The sequence below is a fragment of the Peromyscus maniculatus genome, chromosome 3, assembly GCF_049852395.1.
Source record: "Peromyscus maniculatus bairdii isolate BWxNUB_F1_BW_parent chromosome 3, HU_Pman_BW_mat_3.1, whole genome shotgun sequence".
NCBI lineage: Eukaryota > Metazoa > Chordata > Mammalia > Rodentia > Cricetidae > Peromyscus > Peromyscus maniculatus.
The window spans coordinates 162,851,902-162,879,596 of NC_134854.1; the positions used below are offsets into that span (position 1 = coordinate 162,851,902).

The window sequence follows — 27,695 nt, forward strand, 5'->3', positions numbered from 1 at the left end:
GCATAGCTCTCAGACATGTCTCCATACATTGCTAAGTTCCCGGGGGAAGAAGCACACCTAGATATGAACTCCTAGACAACACTCTCATTTATTTATTTGTTTATTAATGTATGTATGTATTTATGTATGTATGTTTGTGTGTATGTATGTATGTATGTATGTGTATATGTATGTATGTGTGTATGTATGTGTGTGTATGTATGTATGTATATATTTGACAAAAAGTTACAACTAGTTCCTTCATATACTGCCCATGAGGAGTCAACTAGGTAGACCAAACTAAATAAACTTAGTCTGCTCTTCAGTACTCAGTCCTGTACTAGTGTAGCCCCATATCACTCTATTACCTCAACCTGTGTGTAGACCCCTGCATCACTGGGTTAATGACCTCTCTCTGTGTTAATTGAGGTGTTTGCTTTTGGCAAACATCTTTTTTAGTGTCTCAGCACTTGAAGAAGCACCAGGTTGGGCAACTCCCTCTTCATGTCTTTGTGAGCTGCACAGCGCACTAGGCTGTCCTACCCATGTGTTCCTCAATACCTCTGATGTCTGCTTATGTTAAATGGGAAGAAAAAGTGTTGCTTCTCAGCCTCTTCTGAAGACTTTAGAAAAGATCACTTGATATTTGTTTCCTGAACATTAAACCCTTGATGATCTGTTTACATTTAAGCTTTATAGGTAGTATAAACTTTCCATAACTTACTTTATTACAGAATAAATTTTGTAATTTCTTTGAGTGTTCCCTATTTACATCCAAAAATTTGTCTTTACCACCCCAAACTTTAACTTAGCATCTACTAGATTTTACTACCATTAACTAGGGCAGTGAGTTGCTGCTGTTAACTATCACAGTGAGTTGCTTTAAAATTTTTATGACACTTGAGGTTTCCACTGTTTTTTTTTTTATATTTCTGTGATTTTTATTTTTATATATTTGCATAGTTCAGAAATTCAATGGTCCAGGAAATGGAGACCCATTTTTCTAGTTTTCCCTTGGAATATTTTTAGCTGTGTGACAGAACAGAAACCTCTTAGGTGGTGCGAACTGTCACCTTGTTATAGCCTAGAGTCACCTGAGCAAAGAATTCTCTCAGTTGATGAGATACACCTATGGGTATGTCTATGGGGAATTGTTTTCACTGCTAATTAATATACAGAGACCCAGTCCACTGTGGGAGGCACCATCCCCTAAGTGTGTAACACTGGGTTGTACAGGAGCGCTAACGAAGTGTGAGCTAGGTGCACCAGCAAGCGGCATTCCTCTGTGGTTTCTACTTCAAGTCCCTCCTTGATTGTCTGCCCTGACTTCCCTCAGTGATGGACAGTGACTTGGTCGTGTAAGCCAAACAAAACCCGCCTCTCCCCGAGTTGCTTTTGGTCTGAGTGTTTATACAGCCACAGAAAGGAAACTATAACAGGAATACTTACTTGCTCCAGTAAACTTTCCCTTCCAGGGTCTGCATCTCACCGAGGATGGCGAGGAGAAGAGACGATTTCCCACACCCCACTTGGCCCACAATCATGGTTAACTGACCTAGAGAAACAAAGCAGAGGATACAAAGATGAGAGGGATTTCACACAGCTAAATGAAACAGACACCCAGCCATGGTGGGCATGGGGGACCCTCGGCACCAGGAAGACAGACAGCTAGGAAGATCAGTGCAAGCTCAAGGCCAGCCTGATCTACATTGGAAGTTCCAAACCAACAAGAAACACAAAGTGAGACCCTGTCTCAAACACTAAAAGAAAAATAATCACCAAAATAAATTTTTTAAAACAGATGAAATTCCAACACATTTAGAGAGGCCTCGTGTTTCGACCCCTAGTCCAGTTTGACTCCAGGCAGTGAAGTAAACAGCTCCTTCCCCTGTCTTTTTGCAAAGGGAAAGAAAAAGTAAAACCTACGAGTCTTGACTTTTTACTTGAAAGATCTCCTGTGGGCTAGGTTGCCCTCAAACTTGCTATGAGTTTCTGACCCTTCTGCCTCTGCCAACCGAGCTACATCACAGACCATGCTTTAGTGTCTTTAAATGGAAAAGAGCTGATATGACTAAAGAATAAAAGAAACAACTTCTTAACCTATCAATATTATCTTTAACTTCATTGTCGAATTCATGCAGTAAAAGGGCGATTGTGGCAAAAGTTAGTTGAGATAAAGTGATCTGGATGCCGTTAGGACTCTAGTTCCTCACCTCAACCTGCAGGTATGAGAGAAAATGTCCAAGCTACTGACAATTACACCAGATTGAGCAAATATTTTATTCAGTCAAATATATGAAATAAAATTATTATAACCATCCCTACACAGCTTGTGCTTGGGGTGCTGTTATAAATGCTATTGTTTTGTTAATTTCCTTCTTGGACAATTTGTTGCTAGTACCTCAAAACACAGAAATAAAACTTAACCAAGGAAGAAGAGCCTCACACTAAAAATGTGATGAAATGCGTGCAGAAAAGAGAGAAAGATAGAAATAACTCCAAGCTTATGTGATTGACAAACTAATGTTATTAAAATGCCCGTGCTTCCCAACATAATCTTCAGATTGAATGCAAACTTCTTCAGCATCCCATACCCAAAATATATTACAAGTAATACATTGCAAAGCCTCCATGGTCTGTGTGGTAATGACACATGGGGGACAGATGGAAGAGAGCTGAGAACCAACCATGTCACCTAACCTACCACAAGCCCTCCAGGATCACACAGTGGGGAAGAAGCAAGTGGTCATGGGAAAACCGATGTCCACTTGCAAAGAATGGGATTTGCCTGTTTGGTTCCACACTAAAGTCATCTCACAGTGATGCAAAGACCTGACAGTCAGAGTGAAGCGTCAAGACCTCCCAAGAAAGCACAGGGAAAGAACTTCTTCACATTGGCCTTGGCAATGAATTTTTAGATTTCAAATGAAAACAAAACAAAACATAGCAAAATGAAAATACCTCAAAATATAAATGATACAGCAAAGGAAACAGTGAACAGAGAGAAAATGACAGAACATGCCCACAAACCTTCTACCTGATGTAGTATTAACATTCAAAATTCACAAGAATTCCCTACAACTCAATAGCAGAGAAATAGAATATGAGCATTCAGTACAAAAAAAGGTATGAAGGTTACTTGAATATTAAAAATAGAACTACCATATGTACCATTAAACTTGCCCCTCAGTGTCTGTACAAAATAATTAAAATTCAGATAGTAAAAGATGTCTGTGCTCCCACATTCACTGAAGCATTTTTCACAATATCAAAGCAGATAGAAACAATTCGATGTCTACTGACAGGGTAAGAAAACATGCTACACACATGTAATAAAATTTTCATCTACAAAAGAAGGAATTTCTACTGTTTTCAACAATATAGCAGAATCTTGTGGGATTATGCTAAGTAAAGTAGGACAAAGAAGAAAAATACTGCATGAGTGATGAATATGACTTACAACAGTCAAACTCACAGAAGAAGACATGGTAAGGGTGGTTACCAGTAAATAGAGGAAGGGGACTGTGGGGTATTGTTTAATGGATATACATTTCCCAAAAATGCTTCAATACCTGTTCAACATAACATCTAATATGTGGCAGGATAGCTCATGGTATGCTCTTCCCACAACAGTTTATAAAGTAAAAGAACAATAAAAGGAAGTGGCCTTTGGAAGCAGCTATATATTAAGTTCTTGATTGCCATGGCATCAGAGACCTACACTAGGCCCAAATTCTTGAAGTAGGAAGAAAGACTCTAAGAGCCATAGGTGCTGGATGCCTTCAAGGAATTGGTGTTTTCCAGACAGGGCAGTGGTACACATGAAACCACAGCAGTCATGGAAGCATGCACAAGACCTGTGCAAACGCAAACCAGACAAAATCCCAGCATGTGGTGGGGAGGTGGACATGAGATCCCGCTGCCACGTGAGGAGCTGTTGGCATCTGATAGCTGCTGGGAGAGGGCAGTCAGTTTTACTTACTGATGTTACCCCTGGTAGATCAACCATACTTCAGGGCAGGCCCCACTCCTAAGAGTAGCTGAACAACAGAAACTATGTTTGATGGGTTTACAAAAGAAGACAAAAACTCAAAGTTATGGGAATAAGAACATGAGGGTGGGGTTGGAAGATGGAAGTGAAAACAATCAAAATACATTGTAAAAATTCCAGAAAGAATTAGTAAAAATGTTATTTTAAAGAAACTCACAATGAAATGATGTGGGATAAACTTTTTGTACACTGTAAAGATGTGTCACTGGTTTATCTTGCCTAACAAGGCGCCATCTGACTGCTTTAACAAAGGGCTGAATGGCCAATAACCAGGCAGGAGAGGGTAAGTGGGATTCCCGGGGGGAGAGAGGAACTCTGAGAAGAAGAAAGGCGGAACTGGCCAGCCAGACATGGAAGAAGTGGGATGCATGGTACTGAGATATGAGCCCCATGGCAGAACACAGATAAATACAAATGGGTTGGTTTAAGTTTTAAGAGCCACTTGGGAACAAGCCTAAGCTAAGGCCAAGAATTCATAATGAATAAGAAGTCTCCAAGTCATTATTTGGGAGCTGGCAGTCCAAAGAGAGCCTGCCTACAATGAAATACTAAACAGATGCAGCTATTGTAGACTGTTTGCACCTCAATAAAACTTAAAGGAAAGAAAATTAATACGCAAATAAAATGACCAGATGGGTGATCCTGAAGTATTTACAAGTGCCATCTGTTGTGGGATATTTAGGCAAACTGTGTAAAGATGTGTCACTGTTATCTTACCTGTCTAAGGCACCTGATTGGTTAGATAAAAAGCTGAATGGCCAATAGCTAGGCAGGAGAGGTTAGGCGGGACTTCCAAGCAGAAAGAGGAACTCAAGGTTAGAAACTGGTGCCACAAGAGATGCCAGTGAGATGTGGAGGGAGTAGGACATACAGAATGGAGGACAGGTAAAGAGCCATGTGGCAGAATGTGGATTAATATGAACAGGTTAATGTAAGTTATAGGAGCTAGCTGGGAACAAGCCTAAGATAAAGACCAAGCTTTCATAATTAATAATGTCTCCATGTCATTATTTGGGGGTTGGTGGTCCAAAGAAAGTCCAACTACAGCTATCAGTATTTTTCAGGGCCTCAGATGTTTTCACACATCGCCTTTCTTTAAAGTTGTTCTCACCGGGCGGCGGTGGCATACACCTTTAATTCCAGCACTCGGGAGGCAGAGGCAGGTGGATCTCTGTGCGTTTGAGGCCAGCATGCGCTACAGAGTGAGTTCCAGGAAAGGTGCCAAAGCTACACAGGGAAACTTTGTCTCAAAAATAAATAAATAAATAAATAAATAAAGTTGCTCTCGAACACAATGAGAAACCAACAATCCCAATTCCTTAAGTACCTCAAATCACTGAGTGAACAGTAAATAACTTTGTCCAAAGACACAGATTTTTAAATGACAGTCCAGTTTTATAATTTCTAGTTCACAGTGATATAATTGTCTCATGAGGAACCTAGTACATACAAGTAATATAAACTTATGGCTGTATCTTTTTAAACTCTTTTAACAGGCAGGCAAGATGGGAGATAGATCAATGGTTAAGAATAAGGGGACCAGAGTTCAGATTCCCAAAACCAAAGTAAGTCCAGTTAGCCCTAGAGATGGAGGCAGGGCATTCCCAGAGCAAGATGATGGAGACAGGACATTTCCAGAGCAAGATGATGGAGACAGGACATTACCAGAGCAAGCTGGCAAGCTAGACAAGCCATATCACTGAGCTCTGAGTTTAACTGAGAGATCCTACTTTACTGAATAAGGTGGAAGATTAATTGAAGAAGATTCTGAACCTCAATTTTGAGCCTCCACATATATGAACTCACCCCCCACCCTACCCCATCCCACACACTCACACACATGCAACAATGTATGCACACATTCACACCATACACACACATACACACATGAAATGGAAATTAAATAAACATAAATAAAGCCCTCCTTTCACTTTTTGTTAGGCTCAATTATCTTGGAAAAATACAAAAATGCTTATGCAATGAGTCTTACCTGTTGGAATTCGAATGTCAATATTGGATAATGTAGCTAAACCACTGCCCCATGAAAAGTATCCATTTGTCACCTAGAAAATAAGAATATAGGAATTAAGTTGATGTGCGGTACTAGTGGATAACTAAAGGACAGCCCCTTTCCAATGTTTACAACTGTAACACAAGTTACAGCACATGGCAGCAGCCTAATCTGAGTTCTCCGTATTTGGTGGTATAAATCAGAAACAAAGAATTGGAGGCTAGAGAGAGGGCTCAGCTGTTCAGAGCACCTGCTGCTCTCACGCAGCTCATGTGTTCAGTTCCCAGTGTCCACATCACTTGGCTCACAACCAACTGTAACTCCAGCTCCAGGGCGTCCATCCAATGCCCTCCTCTTGTCTCTGCTAGCACTTACACACATGGTACATGTAAACTCACACAGGGATACATAGGCACATACAAATAACAAACAAGTAAATACATACTTCTTTAAATTGAAAAAATTATATTAACCTGTCATGTACTAGAAAAGAAAAGCATGCTGATGTCACCAGTGAAAGTGAGGACATGACTAAGAGGTCTCTGGTGACAGGTATGAGAAATGACTGAAGTTGCCAGAGTGTCATCTGAGCATAAGAAGAAAAATTCGGGTCTGAAACCGCCAGACAAGAGCCTGGAACATGTACAGTCACTTCTAAACAAGCAGCTGCATGCTTTCTATAGGCCAGGCATTGAACCTCACCGCCTTGGCCTGGCCTGGGAAGTGCAGAGGACCTGGAGAAGAAGTTTCTAAAAGGGAAATGTTCTAGGACTTTGACACTACAATGTCCAGGAGCCTCTCTTCTGGAACCTGCTTATCACTGGCCTCTCCCTGGGATTTGTCCCAGCCATCAGTTCCCAGATGTGCCCCCAAAGCTGCCATTTCTACCTGAGTTCTGCCTAAGCACAAAAGGCCGGGGGAAGTATAAAGCCAAGTTTGAAACTATATCAAAAGCACTGTGGGGCAGGATAAGCTGAATAAAACTGTACGGTACATATATTCATGTTGGGAACCAATTTCTTCCCAGTTGAAACATTCTGTCCTGTGGGGAAGCTTATCAAGACTCAGGAATTTCAAAGGGAAGGCTCCTTGAGACTCAGGCAATAAACAACTCAGAAGTATAAAGAAGTATCTGAAAGTTACAAGATTCATATCGCCTATCAATCCCTAGTAATATACAACCAGTAAAGACTGAGGAGGTGACTCTCTGACCTGTCAAGTTCCCTACAATTTGTGCTGAGATCCTGGGTTCCAGCTTCCCTGAGTCATCATCCATTCTGGAGTGGATGTAGCGGCTTTGTGTTATCTGTGGTCCTGTATGTCACCCCTGACCCTGACCATATTTCTGTAAGTAACCCCAATAGACTCAGTGGTTCACCAAGCTGAACTCTAATGGTGCCGTTACATTGCTCTGTCATTAGTTCCTATCTTTGCTGAGTAGATGTTCATTCACATCTCTCTAGGAATAGTACCATGCAACAACTAACTTCTCCTTGTTTTCTTTTAAAAATGGAATTAAAAAATACTGGTGTTTTCTACGAATCAGTTTATATGTGAGTACTAGAGGAATGAGCTGAATACTAGCTTCAGGTAGATTTGAAAGAAATGTTCTTTTCTGAGTACCAGGCTGAAACTGAACCTGTGGTCAAGAAGTGAAGAAAAGAATTATAAACTCACTGGCATATGCTTTAAAGACTGTCAGGGCTGTGATCCCAGTAAAGAGACCCGGAAGACACATTTGGGACACTTGTGCAGACGTCAGCCTAGAATGTAACATAAACGCTTCCACTTACGTAAGAACATAAGAGATGAACTAACCTTGATTGCAATATCCTCTGACTCTGCTGGCCGAAGACGGCGAGATTGCTCATAGCTGTCCAGGTGGTATCTTCCAGGCTGCTTCCTGTTTATTGGTTTTGATTGCTGTGTTCCAAATAGAAAAGGACAGAAGTTGAAGCCTTATAAAAACACTGAGAGTTTTACCGAATGTTCACTCACATGGCTATTTCACTTCAATTCCAAGAAAAACAAGAAAGAGAATGTCAAGTTTTAGTCTTCCCTGGGGCTTCTCCACAAGAGCAAATGGTGAGAAAAAAAGTATCTAGTTAAAACTTTAACACTAATTAACTGACCTCTTGGGAATATGAAAAGAGAAAGATATAGTACTTGGAAATGATGGTGGGCAGAGTGCTGATCCCTGGAGCTTATTGGCGTCAGTCTAGCCCAGGAAACCTGAGCCCCGGGTTCAGTGAGAGCCCTTGCCTCAAAGAATAGGCAGAGGGTGAGAGAGGATATGGATACCCTCACCAAGCCTCTCTGTGTACATAGGCTTGTGAGCCCACCTACACACACACACACACACACACACACACACACACACACACACACACACACATACACACAAGCACACCACTCAGACACAGTTATATACAGACAAATAAATAAATATTTTTTAAACCCGGTGTACTATAAACAGGCTGATTAGATTGACTCTGAACAAATTGAAATCCATTTGGGAGAGCCATCAGACTTAAAAACAAACATTCCAGGAGGATATTAATGATCATTTTTGGGAATCATGAGAAGCTGACATGTGCACATAAATCAGACTGAGCTAGAACACACCCAGGAATCTATTGTGGACTATCAAAAGAAAAAGACCTAGGACTTTTTGCTACACAAAGATGGTCAGTGCTTCACCAGGAGATCCATAGGAGCTACACTGTGATCTGATCTATGTCAATTGCAGTACACTCTCCATCAGCAGACAGACCTATCCACTACAAGGAAACCGCAGCAGTAAGGGAAGGAGCGTGTCTTTGCCTGTAAAATACTTGTAAGCAGACCTGTGTTCAATACCCAGAACCCTAATTTTAAAAAAAGAAAAAAGAGCTGGATATGCTGGCAGGACTTGCAGGCTCAGCACTGAAGATGTGGAGACAGGCCAAGTCAACTCACAGGAAGCACTTCAGGCCAGGGAGGGACTCCTGAAAAACAAGGTGGATGGCACCCAAGGAAAGACAGCCAAGGTTGTCCTCTGGTCTCTGCACACAGGAGTTCACACACACATGAAGAGAAACATGCACACACATACATATGTAGCTACATCCACACACAAGGGCCTGGAGAAATGGCTCAATGGCTAAGAGCACTGACTGCTCTTCTAGAGGACCTGGGTTCAGTTCCTAGCCTAGCACCCACATGGAGGTCACAACTGGTTGTACCTCCTGCCCTCTTCTGGCTTATATGGGTACTGCACACATGTGCTGAATAGACATACATGTAGGTAAAACACCCATACACATTAAAAAGATTTTTAAAAATTTTAGAGTGAAGAAGCTCATTTTTTTTCTACAAATTTAACAATGAAGTAGTTCTCCATAAATAATTATATGTCTTATTGAAATATCTTGTAGAGATGATTGGGTTTAAAATGTAACAGTTTAAAACTGTTAATTTGCCTAGAAAAGCAAATGACTCTAGAAGCATGAAATATTTCTGTCTGAAATTTCAGATTTAATATTTAAAAAATAGATAACTTCTGTGAGAACTAACAATGTCTGAAAATAACCAGTGATCTAATCCCAACAAGATACTGCCTTTCCAGCTTCCATTAATTGATATTCCAAAAGAACATTAACCATCAAACAGAACAATGCCAAGTCTTCATGAGAGCAACACAAACCAAAACCTCAGTATGAAAACAGATATCAGAGGAACAGCAGAGGTCAGGCCATCTAGGAAACACACACACACACACACACACACACACACACACACACACACACACATCTTGCTTTAAAAGAAAAGGGGGTGGGTGATGAAATATTATGTCTGCCCTCCCCACAGCCCTCACAGATAACACTGGAAGCACAGTGAACAGAACATTCTCGAATTACCACAACTCTTTAGGGTGGATGTACTTTGCACGCTGAGTAGATCTGTACCTATATTCTAGCATCACCAACTTCTAGAGTCATGACTACTGTGGTAGTGCCGCCCCAGAGGCTCAGAAGAATGACTTCATGCTCTTTGTGGGACTAAGGCAAGGATGACAAGCAGAGACGTGTTGACAGAGACTTGAGTCACAGCTCCATCGATGTAATTTGAAGAGACTTTGGCCCTAGAATATTACCAACTCTCTGTGGCAATGCTACAGCCAAAATCACTCAACTCTAAGCTCTCACAGAATATAAGCATCCCAAGCACTCTCAAGGACGAGTTTCCATTAGTATTGTTTTCAAACACACGGCATTTTTAAAAAGCTTGTCATTTGTGGTTTGGGCCGTCCACAGTGATGAATGACCCTCGACGGCACTAGAAGTCCAACCTGGATTCAATAACTGGAGATACTGGATGTGTCTGAAGGAGATTCTTTTTTCTTCCAGAATTCATTGTGCAGTGTAATTTACTCCTCTGCCTCATCTCGTACAGAAAACAATTCTTCAGATAACTCCAACTCCATGAACTTGACCTCCCCTTTCTTTGAGGTTGTCTTGCTCTGTTCAATCTGCCTCCCTAGAAAATGGTCTAATGCATTCTTTGGGAGAGTAAGATCATCAAAAGTGTTAGGAGCTGGTTCTAATCAAACCTTTGATTTTCTTTCTCTTAAAAAATATAGATACACTTGAATGTATTTTTAAAGATTTGTGTGTGTGTGTGTGTGTGTGTGTGTACAGGTTTGTGTAGGTGCATACAGAGACAGAAGAGGCCATAGAGGGCATTTGATCCCCTGGAGCTGGAATTACAAGTGATTGTGAGCTGCCCAACTGGGGTGCCAGGAACCAAACTCAGATTCACTGAAAGAACATCAAATGTTCTTATGTTGCTTCTCTAGCCCTCATGAATTTTTTTGTGTGGTCCATGCAGAGATGCAACCCATGACTGGGACACTATAAGCTCCCTGCTTTAACCTGAACTGGCCAGCCATTCATGTGTGTTTGGATTTATGCACATGTCCACACAACATCAAACATCCTTTACAGTCTTGCTGTGGCAACATAGACAGGCACACATGGCAGTTATTTCTCAGACAAAAATTATACCCGCTCAACGAGACAACCAAAAAGATTGTTTCTTTCTTTCTTTCTTTCTCTCTCTCTTTCTTTCTTTTTTTTTCTTTTTTCTTTTTTTGGTTTTTCAAGACAGAGTTTCTCTGTGTAGCTTTGGTGCCTGTCCTGGATCTCGCTCTGTAGACCAGGCTGGCCTAGAACTCACAGAGATCTGCCTGCCTCTGCCTCCCAAGTGCTGGGATTAAAGGTGTGCACCACCACAGCCCGGCCAAAAAGATTTTTTTTTTTTTACTTTACAGAAAAGCAAATAAAACAGTACATATAAAAGTATTCAGGCACCTGGCTTAACTATTTTTAGCAGTTTTAAACACAATATAAAGAAAATTGTAATACAGATGGATTTCCTGGTAAGGACTTTCTGAGTTCCATTCACCTCCACTCAGAAGACTCAGAAAACTGATGTACATTTTCAATGGGTCGAGCATGTGACAAATGTATTCATGTTTTTTCAAACAGTTATGTAAATGACTAATAGTAAGTTATAATAACATGATGCATGTACTGATTTACTCTTAAGAAATATGTACATTGCTTTTAATGGACTGTTTCAGAATTTTTCAGACATACCTTTTATGAAAGTGGTTTGTATTTATTCACTTATTTATTTATTTATTTAGTGTGTGGGGGTGTGTGTATTTGTGCATGTGGAGACTAGATATCATCCTTCACTGCTCTACCCTGTATAATTTGACACAGGGTCTCTCTACTAGATTGGATGGCCAGCAAAACCCAGGGATCCTCCTATTTCTGCCTTCCCAGCCCTGGGATTACACAGGTACATCATTACACTCAGAATTATATGTGGATGCTGGGGGTATAAACTCAGGTCCTCATGCTTGTGTGACTATCCCTTTACAAAAAGAACCACCTCCGTAACCAAAGAAAGGTTTCAACCAGTCGCATTATTAAAGCTTATCTCATGGCCTATGTTCCATAAATTTCCATCTCCAATGCTGATGTTTCTTCTTGGATGACAAGAAGTGTTGTAAAAATATCAGCTGCAAAATACACACCTCTTGATCCCACCCTAATGGTAATTGCCTGCCTCCTTAATCAGTGCCCTGTTTCAGTGAATGGCTCCACTCTCTACCCAGCAGTCAGCCAATCAGAAAGCTTCCATCCTCCAGACTTCCTTCTTCCTTGGTTCCATATTATCTTTCAACACATTTTTATTAATGGAACATACAAAAGACACAGAGGGATCTGGGGGTGTAGCTCAGTGATAGAGCATTTGCTTAGCATGGATGAGGCCCTGGGTCAGTCCTGAGCAACACACACACACACACACACACACACACACACACACACACACACACACACACGCACAGAGAGAGAGAGAGAGAGACAGAGACAGAGACAGAGACAGAGACAGAGACAGAGACAGAGACAGACTGAATTTAATCACTTCTTCACCATAGTCACCACAACTGCAGCAAACTTCTAATTCTAGCCATCATCTCTTGCCTGTGTTATTATAACCACCTCTACTCACCTCCCAGTTCCAATCTTTGCCCTACTGACTTCTCTCAGTAATGAAAGTTAACTTTTTGAACAATAAGTAAAATTATACCATGCTTATAATTCCAGCATTTGGGATATGGAAGTAGGAGGAAGAATAGGGATTCCAGGTCATTTTCAGTTGCATAGAGTTCCAGACCAGTTGGGAAAATGAGGCACTGTCTCCCAAACCAAAACCAAACAAGCAAGCAACCTTGTTCAAGGGCTTCCATCATACTTCCGTAAACCTCATCCCTTTCCATGTTCTACCCGACACTGTCACTATCATAACTGTGCCTCATCTTCCTCTTTATCACCAGGCTCTAAACACACTGCCCTTCTGCTCTTTATATGAACCAAATCAATCCACCACTCAAGATCTTCGTATGCACTAGCCTTCCTGTTTCCCAGTGTCCCCCCGGAAGACATGCATCTGTGTTCTTCAAGTTTTGGCCCAAATGCCGGCTCCTCAGAGGGGGCATCAGGTGAATGGCTACCCTAATTTAGAATCCCCTTCACTTTTTCATGTCCTTTTCACTTTTTTTCCCACACAGGAAATGGTCTTGTCATTTCAAAAATGGAAAACAAGCCATGCTGGGAGAGACCTTGTGTGCCTTGTTCAGAGTGACAGTCTAGTTCTTGGCATTAAATACAGGGTAACCAGTGAGTCTGGAAGCCTGTTGAACACATGACAAGTGGTTGACAAGTGGTTGATTTCTACTGCGTATGACGCACGTCCAAACAGTACTGACTGCTTCCAGACCTTATGCAGCTATTGAGTAAATATTTTTGGCGAGGATGAATGAACCTGCCGGTTTACAAGTGAAAAGACTCAGGTTAAAATTCTGGTTCTGGCCCTTCTAACCTTATGACTTTGTTTAAGCCACTGAAGCATGCAAAGCCAGTGTCTTCAGATGAAAATAAAGACAAGTAATGTACCATAATATGTTAAGTGAATCAAAATACTTAATGTACCAGGAAACATGTCTTAAACTAAAATGTGTGCTAGAGCTAAAACACCTCCTAAGAATGTGGGTAAGAAGAAACAATTTCTCAATTCCCTTTTGAATCAAGAAGGGAGCCATTCTCTCACAATTTATAGAGGCAATATTCCTGAATCTGTATATTGATTTCAGACATATGAAGACTGATTTTTGTAGAAGCCAGTAGCCATTTTTCTTTGTGTAGATTCAAACAAATAAAGCTTATGTTTTTTTTTTAACTGCATTAAAACATATCATTTGTTTGGCCTGTCCTCTGTACGGCAAGACAAATGCTCACCACTCCAGTGTGCTTCTTACAGGACTCGAAAGGCAGCGTGCCCTCAGCAGTCCGCCAGCTGTCCTCACCAATCTCATCACTCAAGAGAAACTCATTCAGCTTTTGAACACTGCAGAAAGAAACCAAGAGACACTGTGTCAGGAAACTAGGTGAGATAATTGTCTAAGAAGAGAATTGACTTGTTCACTCTGGGACTTTATTACTAACCTCTGACTGCATAGACCCCAAAAAAATCACAGCACTGGAACTGTCTTAGGAAATGGTATGCTATCCATCTTGAATGACAAGCATTTCTTTTTGATGTATGCACGGTGTAGCTGCCATTGTGCTCTCGTGTTTTAAAGGGTGTGGTCTGAAGAAATAGCCTTGTCAACTATAAGAATATCCCTTGCACACCCTCATGCTGTACTTCTGAACAAGGCCAAGTGCCAAGACCAGACTCATGAGTCTTGACCTCCAGGCCTAACAGTGCCTGGCCCACATTGCTACATGGATGCTTGCTCAATAAATCAAAGGATAAACAGACTAATGATTCACATACTATATCTGGTGGGTCCAAGTCACCATTTCTCCCTTCTAGTATGCACACAAATCTCACTGAAGCTTTTACAGAATACATAAGCCTTAACGTTGCTGAACATTGAGAAAGCATGACTCCTCAGCTACACTGGGAGTGGAAAGAACTTTCTCTTCTCTGTGGAACATCCTGTTCTTTCTAGCTTTTAGTTATCAACCTAACACAAGCCTACAGTCACCTGAGAATAGAATCTCAATTGAAAGATTTCCTCCATCAAATTGGCCTGGGGGCGAGTCTGTGGGGACTGCTTTGATTGTTTGACCTGTGGGCAGGTCTGTGGGAATTGCATTGATTGATTGACCTGTGAGTGGGTCTGTGGGGATCACCTATTGATTGATTGACCTGTGAGTGGGTCTGTGGGGATCACCTATTGATTGATTGACCTGTGGGTGGGTCTATGGGGATTGCTTTGATCGACTGACCTGTGGGCTGGTCTGAGCGGATTGCTTTGATCGATTGACCTGTGTGCAGGTCTGGGGCGGGGGGTGATCACTTATTGATTGATTGACCTCTGGGTGAGTCTGTGGAGATTGCCTTGATTGACTGACCTGTGAGCAGGTCTGTGGGGATTGCATTGGTTGGTTGACCTGTGGGTGGATCTGTGGGGATCACCTATTGATTGATTGACCTGTGGGTGGGTCTGTGGGGATTGCCTTGATTGATTTACCTGTGGGAGAGTATGTGAGGATGACCTTGATTGATTGATCTGTGGGCAGGTCTGTGGGGATCACCTATTGATTGAATGACCTGTGGGTGGGTCTGTGGGGATTGCCTTGATTGTCAGTTGATGCAGGAGGGTCCAGTCCACTGTGGGTAACCACCATTCCCTATGGGAGGTAGCCCTAAGCAGAATAAGAAAGCTGAGCAAGCATAGCCCTCCAGTTGAGCCAGCAAGCAGCATTCCTCTACAGCTGATGTTTCAAGTTCCTGCCTTGACTCCCCTAAATGATGGGCTGTGATTTGGAATTATAAATTGAAACAAACCCTTTCCTCATCTAAGTTGTCTTGAGTCAAAATATTTATCGTGTCAACAGAAGTAAAGCTGAGACATATCCTCTTGGCGCCTCCAGTTACAATGTCCATAGATGGTATCCAGGGTTAAACCTCTGAACCTTCCTGCTCCTTTCCTCTGGGCCACTAGTTCTCAGTCCGTGGGTCACAACCCCTAAGGAGGCAGCATATCAGATATCCTGCATATCAGATATTTACATTGTTATTCATATCAGTAGCAAAATCACAGTTATGAAGTAGGGAGGAAATAATTTTAAGGTTGAGGGTCACCACAACATGAGGAACTGTAGTACAGGATTGCAGCATTGAGAAGGTTGAGAACCACTAACCTAGGCTCTCTGGCTGAAGGTCCCACATACTAGTGCATTATCATAGCTTTGGTATCATGTGTTATTTATATCTCTCCTATTAGACTGTGAGCACCTTTAAAAGGATAGCTCTCTGTGCTCTGGGGCTACCTCAGTGTGTGCGCTGTGATTCCTCTGTGAGGTTGGTGAGAGAGTAAGTGGCTAATGAGTAGCAAAAGCATCTCCTGCTTGTATGAGGCCTTTCGGGAGCCACTGAGACACATAACTTCGGAAAATGCACAAATCCTGACCAGAGGTGAAGCTGCTTTAGCCACACTACCCTTACACTGCAAACACGTGGATGTAAGAAGCCCGTTCTCAGACATCAAACGGCTCAGTACTTACTCGCCGCCTTCCAACATCTTCCCCATCACCTCCCAGCCTTGTCCCCTGAGAGTTCGTGTCAGAATCATTTCTCCATCCACACAAAACCACCTTTGCCCCCCATGTACACTAAGACATCTAGGGTACTTACTCCTCTCTCTACTAAATAAAATTCATTTTCCTCTTTCTCCAACTAGTCAAAAGCCACGTATCCTTTTAGAGTTAGCAAGTACAACCATACCCTTCAGACCATCGGGAACCAGACAACCTTCCACTCCACTAAATAAACTGATGGTCATCTACAGGCCATGCCATTCTGTGTATAGGGACTCATTTTGCTTCTTGGCCTCTCTAAATGCACAGTGGACTCTCTGCTCATTGCTACCTATCTCTCCTCTTTGCAGTTATTAATGCAGCCACCAGAGAATGAAGACCCACATAATATTCTCAGGCACTAGGTGGTAAAAATGGTGATAAATGAGTAAAATTGAGATTTGTAAAAAGACCTACAGTATTTAGAAAGTGTTCTGGCCATTTCTGTGCATTGTCATGTTTTTATCAGCTTTCAGAAGCAGGTGATATTATGGTATTCATTGGATAAATGAGAAAACTGAGTCTCAGATACAACCACACAAGACACCTAAAGTTGAACAATAAGCACCTTTATGCCTGGGATTTGAAAGTAGGCATAGCTGATACCAATAAGTTTGCTGGCCTGCCTTCAGCACTGTTAAGCTCAGCAGTTTACTAATGTCTCACTTGTTTAGGAAACTGACAGAAGTGTTTACAGTTTTACATATGCACACGACCAGTTCACTTCTCAAATACTACTTTGGTTTTTTAATATATATTTTGTTTTTGATTATGTGTCTCTTATGGGTGTGTGCATGGAGTACAGGTGTCTAGGGGAAGCCAGAAAGGGTGTTAGATCCCCTGTAGTTGGACTTACAGGAGGTGGGGAGCAGTCTAACATGGGTGCTGGAAACCTGACTTGGGTCCTGGAAGAATACTATGAGATCTTACCCACTGAGTCATCATTATGTGATCTTACCCACCGAGTCACCACTCCAACCCTTCAAATATTATTTTGGATATTTAGATGCAATTTGAAAACCTTGAACAGGTATTATAGTCCTGAAGAATAACTGATTTTTGTGGCTGATAGTTGCATGGTTTTTGATAGAGAGTATGACGTTTTGTCAACTGAAATACAGAGACCTGGCCAAGGTGTAAGCATGCTTGATAATAAGTATCAGTAACTATTTATTTTACAGGTGGGGATGCAAGAGATGTGCCAAGCAGAAATGTCTCTGAGAGGCACAGAAGAGAAAAGACAATGATTGCTGTTCTTGTTACTTTCCACTGGAAAAGAGAGGTTTCTTTAATAGTATTTTTTTCTTCTGGCAAATAACATCTTTGGAAATAGTTACTACATTATGTATTAAATACCAAATACCTATAAGGAATACTCCAGAAGGGCAAAACACATAAATTATTCCTATGGAAGTGGAGAATAAGGTTTAGCATTGTGAAAAAAAATTACTCACTCAAATGCTTTTTGTGTTTGAGACAGGGTCTCAGGGAGCACAAGCTGGCCTTAAACTCAATATGGAGCAGAGGGTAACCCTGAAATCCTGACCCTCCTGCCTCTACCGCCCAAGTCCTTGGATTACAAACATGTGCCACCAGGCCTGCTCTTTTTTATAAGAGCGTTAATATTTTTAATTTTAATTTCACATGTATGGGTGTTTTGTTCATGTGTACATCGGTGCACCTCTAGCATGCCTGTTACCTGCAGGGGCCAGAAGAGGCCTGTTGGATTCCCTGGAGCTGGAGTTAAATTTTAAATAACAGGTGACATATCTTTAGTCTGTTTTGCAACACTTCACCCTAAAACTCAAACAGGGTGGGAGGTTTGAGGTTGTGCCAAGACAACTTGGATCCCATTTGCTCTTGGTTGCATTTTGTTATAAATGTAATATGTAATGTAATAACAGGTGTATCGCATGTGTGCATGTGCACATGCTTTACCCAGTGAACATCACAAGGCTACCTGGCTATCGATATGAACTCTTTCAAAGGAAAGTACAGGACTTATCCTGGGGCAGGGAATTCTCTATGGCCTTGCATTTTCCTCTAGTGAAGAGGTTTCTCGGTTTCTCTCATGCACACATAGCAGATGTTCAGGAGTTTGCTTCAGCCCATTCCAACCCACCAAGTTTCTGAATATATTTAAGAGTCCAGTGAAGAACTTATGACTTCTAGAGTCCTGAAGAGGAGATTTCAAAATCAGCTGACCAAAGTCTCCAATTATAAACAGGCGGCTCAGCTCACTGCTGGCCAACTGGCATTTGAGATTGGTCACGGGTTCCCAGGCACTGAAGCAAATGCAGAAGCCAGTCAACACTGGGAAAATGCTTGTTTGGGTTCCCAGAACCCAGTGGGAAAAAGGTCTGGCCACTTCTGTTGACCCACCGTCTCTGTAGGACCTGCAAATCAACCCTGGACATCATTTTAGAGAAGTATGCTTTTAGAAGCACATTCTGTTTGGGCTGTGGCTTGGAGAAGCTGGCCTGGGGCCCTGGAAGTACGCTGGGCTTTATCAAACTGGCAAATGCCTTTCCCCGGGAGGGATAAAGGAGAGGGCCATGAGAAATCCACAGAGGGCTTTGCCCACCTTCCACTGCACTGGGATTGTAGCATTGCGTTTGAGTTCTTTTGTCTTTTTCAAACCAACTCCCCGAGTCCTTTTAATGTTTGGCAGGCTCCTTATTTCAAAGTCGTGATATGTTATACATTACAGATTGCTTTTTATTTCGACCTCTAGCTCAGAGTCAAGTTTCAATTAATTAAGACTACAACCATGGAAGGGATGGCCGTTAAACGGAGAAAAGGAAAATAAGGACCAAAATAGCAGACTCTGGCTATTTATCGGTTTTATTGCTTGAAGCGGCTTCCCTTCCAGAGTGCTGCCTAATTTGGAAGGCTGACTGCGAACTACAGATCTATGTAAGTCATCCAAAGGCAGAACAATGAGAGAAGAAATGAGGGTAGCCGAGACCAGAGCGTATGAGCTCTAAAGCTCAGCAGCTTTGGAGCAGTTGCTGATCACCTGGCTCAGAGAAGAGGATTGAAGCTGCATTAGGATGCCATCCCCCAACCCCACCCCATCTGAACCTAGTGCTTTTCTGGATAGCTCATCTGCATTCTAACATTATCTGGTAGTTAATCTATGGCAAGTCGGTATAAACTGTTGCCTACAACCAAGGTATTGAGCATCAAATGCAAGGTATCTCAGTAATGTATGTGCCTTGTGGAAATTATTTCATTTTGAAATGTTCTACTTTGCTATTGATGGTGTAATGGACCCTTAAGGGGTACTCGTTAAGGGCTCAGGTTTTCTTCAGTGTTGGAGCATGTAGACATTTCTTTCAAAGGTCAAATATAAAAATGACAAAAGCTGTGTGCAGCACATGCTAAGAGTCTACAAGGCATATAAAAATTGCAAAGTGAGGGTGGCATATGACTTCAAGACTGCCCTGTTTATACAGTGGTTTAGGACAGTAGATGGTGGCACAGAGAGCATGGTGTGTCTTGTCAACACAGTTGTGTGTGTGGTACAAACGGAACAAGTGGGAAATGGTCACCATCATATGACACCTGCTTTTGTAGCTGTCAGTTATGGGGATTTATAACCAAGACAAAGTCTACCCTGGCTGGAAGCATACTTGCAAGAGAAAATTAACAGTTTTTCAAGTCTTTCTAATCCTCAAAGAATATGAGCTGGGATTATTAATTTTTGGGGGGAGATTAAACTGAAATCCATGCAGCATATTCTGTTGATTCAAAGATATTCCATCACTGATGGTACACCTATAGACTGGTACAGCTTCAGTGGGAAACATCATGACCACGTTCATAGATATATTAAATACACATATAAGCTTTGACCTACATCATATTAAATATACGTATAAGCTTTGGCCTACATCACTTAAATGAAAAGCATTATTGCCATCTCCATCAAGAACCTTTAAGGTACCACCAAAACTGTCACCATCACTTATATAAATCTGACCCAAGCCAACCATCAGAGAAGACTTCAGAGATGAAAGGGGGTGTTTGGCTTAATAATTAAGCATGTTGTGGGCAGGGAAATAAAGACATTCTAAATGTCTGGTAAAAAGCCAATTGATATTCAATTGGACTGTTTCTAAAGAATGGATTGTGGCATGGCCAGGAAGGTTCCTCCTGAACCAGATGGGAACAAATATAGAAACCCACTGCCAGATTTTATTCAGAGAATAAGAGACCTTGGAACACTCGACCCCAAATGGAATATCTCCATCAAATCCCTCAGAGGTCAGGGAATCCTGGGGAAGAGGAGGCAGAAAGAGTATAAGAGCCAGAGGGGATGGAGGACACCGGGAGAACAGGGCCCTCTAAATCAACATGAGCAAAGCTCCTATGAACTCACAGAGACTGAGGCAGCATGCACAGGGCCTGCATGAGCCTGCACTAGGTCCTCTGGGTTTATATTTTGGCTTCCAGTTTAGTGTTTTTATGAGATTCCTGAGTGTGTGAATGAGTGGGTCTCTGATTCTTGTGCCTTCTCTTAGGCTCTTTTCCTTCTGTTGGTTTGTCCTGTCCAACTTTAATGTGATAGCTTTTGTCTTATTATATTTTATTTTGTTATGTTTTTAAAACTGAATGAACAAATGAATGAAAATTTATCCACTAGGGTAAAGGTTAAAACTGAACTGTCACTTATTCCTACTGTGAGAGGGAAAATCAGTTTCTCCAGTGGCATGACACTTTGTATATCAAGCCACTCCAGGATAGGACTCAAGTTCAGGAGTAGTTGACCAACATATAGTGGACTCCATGGTTTTTCGTTTCTTGTTTTTGTCATGTGTGTGTTTGTGTGTGTGTGTGTGTGTGTGTGTGTGTGTGTGTGTGTTTATTTGGATACAATTTGGTGGATTTTTGGTGTGGTTTTACTTTTTTATCTTGTTTTTGTTTTTTTGGTTATTGTTGTATTCAATTTTTGTTTTTGTTTTTTTTGAGAAAAAACTTTAAGTTGGGTTGGGGGAGGGGAAGGATCTGGAAGAATATGATCAAAATAATTTAAATTTAAAAATTGTTTTAAATAATAAAAAATATAGTAATAAAAAGGAAAAATAAGGAGCCCCAATCTACAACACTTTCATAGGAACTAAAACACTGAAAGTTAACATAGTCAGTTTCTAACAATGGTAACCTCTGACAGCATTTTTATGGTTCCTTTTGTACTCTTGCAAATCCACCAGCAGGGGTACTTATTATTCATCAATAAGCAAAGACACCCAGATGGTTTAGTGCATACCTGATGATGGCTTTGACCGCAAACCGGACCACTGTGGACAGCAGGAAGAGGGGGGTGACAAGGATGTGGAAGAGAGACAAAGAGGCAAAGGCCTCTGCGGGCTTCAGGCTGTTCCCACTGACATATGCGTGTGTCACAAATGTCTGCACAAAACACAAAAGAGGTTTGTTTAAAATGTTCTGGTGAAAGTGGTACAAGGGACACACACGCTGACATTCAGCCTGCCTAACCCAGCATCTCCTCCCGTGCTGCCAAGTCCACTGAAACCATGAAGAATAATTACTTTTTACCCTAGACTCATGAGACATAGTGATCTGCACATGATCCTAGCAGTAAACTTGAGAGACAGACAAGACAGCTTATTTATAGACTAGGGAAGTGGCTTCTCTCAAATTACTATGCATGGAGGAATAAACTGAGCAGAGAACTCAGAGTCCCCAACACCCAGCCAAATGCTTCCCAAGCAACCCACACTCGCTATTCTAAGCAAAGAGAATGGTCTAGCGTTTAAAGGTCTCTACTGTACAACTGTACAAAAACTCCAACACTGTAGTCCAGTGAAGACTTATTCTCATTTGTGAACACTATATGGTGAGAAATAGAATGCAATTATTTAATATGTCCTGGTTGCTCCTATGAACTATTTTGTTACAAGAATGTATGAGAACCAGGCCACCATGATGAAGATGGACACTTTCCAACCACTGTTAGTTTTAATCACCTTCACCTACCCTTGGGAATAGGTTTTATTGTCATGGTTGGGCAAGGTACTGACATCTAGTAGGGTTAAAGTCAGGAATGCCACTATTTATACTAATGCTAAGGATAACCCCTTACAGCAAAGAATGGTCTAAACCAAAGTATCTGCACTGTCAGGGCTGAGCAATCCTGGACTAGAACCATTGGGTTGGAAACTACAGAGAAGGAACTGATGAGGGAAGTAACAACCATGGCCACCCACACACTCTCTGCTGGAAATCATTCATGAGCATGGACATGCTTCTATTTCTAAAAGCAAGAAAAAGTGTCTTACTGCAAGAACAGCCGCGATGGGAATTGCTGCATTCATGAAGACTGCGGGAAGAAATCAAATGTGTTATTTCACTGAACTGCACAAACATCTTCCCCATGTAAATTAATCATCCACTACTAATGCTCCATGAAGACTAGAATGGCAGAGTATGTTAGCAGCATTCTGTCTGGCTCACCAATAGTCCCCAGGGCTGTCTCCTCACCCATGGTTACATGAGCTCCCACATACACATTGTAGCCAGAAAGCACTTTTCTTTATTAAAGAATTATGACAATTTTCTTATTAAATGTTCCAAGCAACAGAATTCAGATAAAACAATCCTTTGATGATGCAAATTATTAGAATCTTTTAAATGTGTATTTCTGAGAGCATTTACAGGTTGTATGTTTTATTTGGTCTACGGAACTAATTGAAGTTATGAAAATTTGGTTATTATGCAGATGAAAAATGAGAATTTGACATTACCTCATGCTCAGGATCCAACAGGGGTTATTAACTTTCACTTTTAGACCTTTCAGTTAATAAATAATTTTATATCTTCACCCTTCCTTAAACCATAAATACAGAGTCAACATAAGGGCAACTCAGAATTTAGGCTAAAATCCTAGAGGGGTTTAGTGTAGTATTTTTTTTCTTTCTTTTTTTCTTGTTTTGTCTTAAAGACTTATAGATTTATTTTTAATTTATGTCTATGTGTATGAGCCTGAGTGTATGTATGTGCATTATATGTGTGCAGCTGACTGAGGCAGCCAGAAGAGGGCATCAGACCTTCTGGAGCTGGAGTTACAGATGGTTGTGAACCACCACATATGGGTGCTGGGAATTGAACCCAGGTCCTCTACAAGATCAGAATGTGCTTTTAACTGCAGAGCCATTTCTTCAGGCCCTGTTTTTATCTTTACTTTTGTTTATTAACACCATCTCACTTTGTACCTAAGGCTGAACTTGAATTCTCAATGTAGCCTAGGCTAGCTTGAACCTCAAGGCAATCCTTTTGCCTTAAGATCCCAAGGGCTGGGGGCTATGGCCATACACCACCAAAAATGTTAGTGTTTGAGTCATAATTAAACCAGATGGATGGTTTGTTAGGATCCTTCTTGGAAACCACAGGGTTTTATCAAAATCTGGCACCATTGTCATGTAGATACAAGACCCAGTGAGTATAAAGCCCTTTTCATGGCACCTAAAATAGAATGTGCCCTCAATGTTGACTGTAATTCCAGTTCAGAACAAAAGCATATAACATCACAAAGATCTAAAGTCATTTACAGTTCAAGAAATAATAGTGCATAAACCTCCAAATCTCTAAGCCCTTAAAGATCTTTGGGAACAAAAATGACCCACAAATAAAATCAAATAATAGTGGGTGACATTTGACTAAGCATGTGTGATCTATACTAATGCAAGCCCATTACTCCAGAAAACACTGAGTTTGTCCTTAAGATGGAAACAGTATGCAAATGTTCTCAAGAACACACTAGGAAAGCAAACTGTGAGTCAATCAAGTTTGGCTTCTTTCACCTGAAGCTTTTCTCTACCTTCATTTACTCTTCAGGAAAGTCTATCAGAAGTGCCCTCCAAAACAGATAACACAAACCAGAGTGCGTGCTTTCAAAGGACTTAGAGATGGTCATTAGCAAAATAGTCAAATCACCTGAAAAAAATAGTTCCCTTTTTACTGAGAACTAGCTGACTTTCCCTACTGTAGTGGATGAGAGTTTCAGCTGGAGCTACCACCTCACGTCATGACCGTTTTCATATTACCAGGTGAGACAGCTCAGTGCTTGCTGTAGGAGGCTGGCAGCCTGAGTTCAATCCCTGGCACCCATGTAAAAATGGAAGATGAGAACTCACTCCACAAAGCTGGCCTCCGACCTCCACACATGTGCCACAGATGTACATGCCCACACACATCATCAAATTAAAGTAAAGTTTAAAAAAAGTACCAAGGATTTCAATACATGAAGTACCACAGCCAAAAACAACTTGCAAAGGGCCAGATGCAGTGTAAAGAGCATCGTGTGGCGAGTGGAGACGGGGTGAAATATGTAGAGACAATAACGGACCTCCTTTGAGGACTAGAACATTTCATCGCTATAAGCCAGACTTAGCACTGCACATACTGGTCACCCAGAGTGACGATGGTGACTCACTGGAGAGTGACGTGTAGAGCGCGAAGGTTTTGAGGCTGGAGAGCTCCTTCATTCTCGTCTCTTCCACGCTTTTGCAGAAGATGTGCTCCCAGGCGTACAGCTTGAGGAGTTTGATGCCTTTCAGTATCTCATTTGTCTTCTTCAGCCTCTCGGTGGAATAATCCTGTAAGATAAAGGAAGAAACTGCAGTGCCCGATGCAGCCAACTACACTACCAAGGCAGGACCAGAGACTCTCAGGCCTGCGGGAGGCCTTGCTTCTGAACAGCTCGGCCACTGTCACACTAGAAAACCCCCAGGTTTAGCTCAGTTCAGTGCTGAAATCTCAACTTCATTCATTCTGATGTTAAAGTGATGGATTTCACCACAGCCTCTTCATACAAATGTGCCATATTGTGTTCCTATTTGCTCCCCTCCTTCCTGTCCTCCCCCGTGACCTCTCTCCCCTCCAGGTGGCTCCTCTTCCTCTCCCAACTGATGCCATCTTCTGCTCTCTTACTACATGTACTTCATAAACCTCTCTGCTCTCTCTCCTTTAAAATACCTTCCTCTCCTGATATAATTCCCTAGTATTGTGACACACACATAAATGCATATATACACATATGCATCCATACACACCTATGCACATACATTCAAATGCACACACACACACATTCACACATACACCAACATACACATAGATACATTATAGACATACATGTGCACATACACAAACATACACAGGTATATTACACATGCACCTGCACAAGCACATACATACACACATACATACATTAACATATATACACATGCCACTCACACATACGCATGGACACACACACACACACACACATGCATACACATAAATGCACACAAAGTATAGAATGCCTCTTCAGATTGTGTTCATCCACACCCAGGGGCCATGCACACATTCTCTGAATCATCCCAACTTTAGCATGTATGTCACCAACGCAAGAATTTTCCTCAGCTTTAGAATGAAGGGGTGACCAAGGAGGTAACTCCAAAATATCTGTTCACTTAGAGCCACATCTGCCTCTATTTCTTTAATTTATATAAAAGCGAGTTCTTCAACTTCCCATGGTTTCCTTGAGCAGCATCTGCAGGTGAGTATGATGTTAGCATGTGGTCCGTGAGTGATGGCTCCTATTGATTGTGTCTCTCCTCAATGTCACCACAGAAGGACAAGGGTGGCTTGTGCTGGTGGCCATGTCAGAGGAGCAGCAGGTGGTAACTGGCTTCAGGGGACCAGCCCACCAGGAAATACAACCCTGAAGAGTGAATCTCAGATAGGCAAGGCCCCGAGACCACAGACCCCAGAGTGTCTTTTGCCTCTGCTGTGCCTTCACATGTTTGCTGCTACCATCTTTCTCTGTTATCTGGCATGATGTGAATGGGTGTGGGGAGATCCCCACTGCCTATAATGTAGTGTGTTTATCTCATGGAAATATCCTGTTCTACTCAGCATTTTTACCTGCAGATTATTGTGAAGATGATTTCCTCCTAAGCTGTACTGTTTAACTGAAACAATGATTTTATATAATAATAGTGCTAGGATTTTGGTGATTGGGGGTCTTTAATAAATATAGTGAGGGATTATGATAGAGGTCAGTTTAGTGGAAAAATTAACATAGGTAAAGGAAGGATATAGTGTTGCCCCTGCCTCTGATCAGAGGATAGAAAATAAAATAAGGAAGTGTCACACAGCTAGAACACATGAGTTTCTACTGAGGAGCTGTATAGACTGTGACTTAGATTAATGATTAAAAAAAATTGAGTCCCAATAGCCCAGCTAGCTTAAATTCTTTTAATAATAATGTTGGGAGATATGTTCACAGGTTTCAGGGTGCATAATAGCTGAAACAAAGCATTAGAATGACCTCAGATTAAGATTTTGATAGTAGCTTTGAGGTTAGGGATCAAAAACAAAGCAGTCCAATTACTACTAGCTGATGGAGTTTCCTTTCGAGGACTGGTTGGTGATCAAAGATGATTAGTTCCTTGTACCCATTTCTGCCCTCAATCTCTTGATATAAAAAACTACTGGTGAGTGGGTAGGCACACTAAAGATTTAAAGTAGAGCTGGCTCTTTTTCATATATAAAAGTTTAGGTTTGTGATTCCTTATAAGATTACCTTTCAAGACAAGTAATAAAGTGATTGGTCCTTTCTTTGTAACTGCAAAACACAGCCTGCCAATAAGAGACCTGACTGAGAAGAATACCTTGCTTGCTTACACTCTGTTAATCTATAACAAGTTGTTTGGTTATGAACATACATGGGTTCTTTGGACAACTTGTTTTTTACCTGTAATATGTAAAATGTTTACTCATGTAAGTAAGGGATATGGAAAACATGCTGTTTCTTACTTGTATTCATTATAATCACTTGCTTGAAATATAGAATGTAACCACATTATAACTTTTATATTGAAAGATTTTGCTGGGGTGTATAAGCTGTCAAAGAAAAATAAAGAGTGAGAATAAGGAAGAATGAAGGTAGAGTAGGAAGGAAAACATTGAGAGAGACAGAAAGGACATTTCTGGAGAGAGATAAGGAGAGAGAATAGAACACAGAGTAAAGGATCCAGAAGAAGGAAAGCACCAAGAGTGTGTGAGTATCTTTCCCCTTGCCCCTCAGATAAAGAAGGTCATAGTTACCCTGACTCCCTGGGTTCCCATCAAGCCCTGCCTGCACTGCTGGAGGCTGGTCCTCCAGGTAGCGAAAGGTTTGCTTCTTCTTTGGAGCTGCAATGTCTGCTGTGGGAGGAGTTCACACTTGCCCTCATGCTCTAGTAGTCGAGCCCACATACTTACAGCCCATTTCTGCATGCTTTTTCATATGTTCTTGTTCAAGGCTAAGAATCAGAGTGATTTCAGAGACATTTGTCATGGATTGAAGTCCTTGATTTAATCATTGCATCATTGTTTAGCTGCCTCTGCCACCCAGTAGTCTACGAGAACATCCTGCCACCCAGTAGTCTACGAGAACATCCTG

General features: G+C 41.5%; 1 protein-coding gene across 13 annotated transcripts in view; it reads right to left on the bottom strand.

Annotated features, from left to right (window-relative positions):
• The window catches only part of Abcc9 (ATP binding cassette subfamily C member 9), a 124,162-nt gene that overhangs the window by 59,570 nt on the left and 36,897 nt on the right, over window positions 1-27,695 (bottom strand). For all 13 annotated transcript variants that reach the window (XM_076568230.1, XM_076568231.1, XM_076568229.1 and 10 more), the window contains exons 12-18: window positions 24,702-24,864; window positions 22,549-22,589; window positions 21,516-21,658; window positions 13,892-14,000; window positions 7,860-7,964; window positions 6,021-6,093; window positions 1,429-1,534 (exon numbers count right to left, since the gene is read on the bottom strand). In XM_076568230.1, coding sequence (XP_076424345.1) covers window positions 1,429-1,534; window positions 6,021-6,093; window positions 7,860-7,964; window positions 13,892-14,000; window positions 21,516-21,658; window positions 22,549-22,589; window positions 24,702-24,864 — 740 coding nt within the window. The remainder of the gene's footprint in view (window positions 1-1,428; window positions 1,535-6,020; window positions 6,094-7,859; window positions 7,965-13,891; window positions 14,001-21,515; window positions 21,659-22,548; window positions 22,590-24,701; window positions 24,865-27,695) is intronic.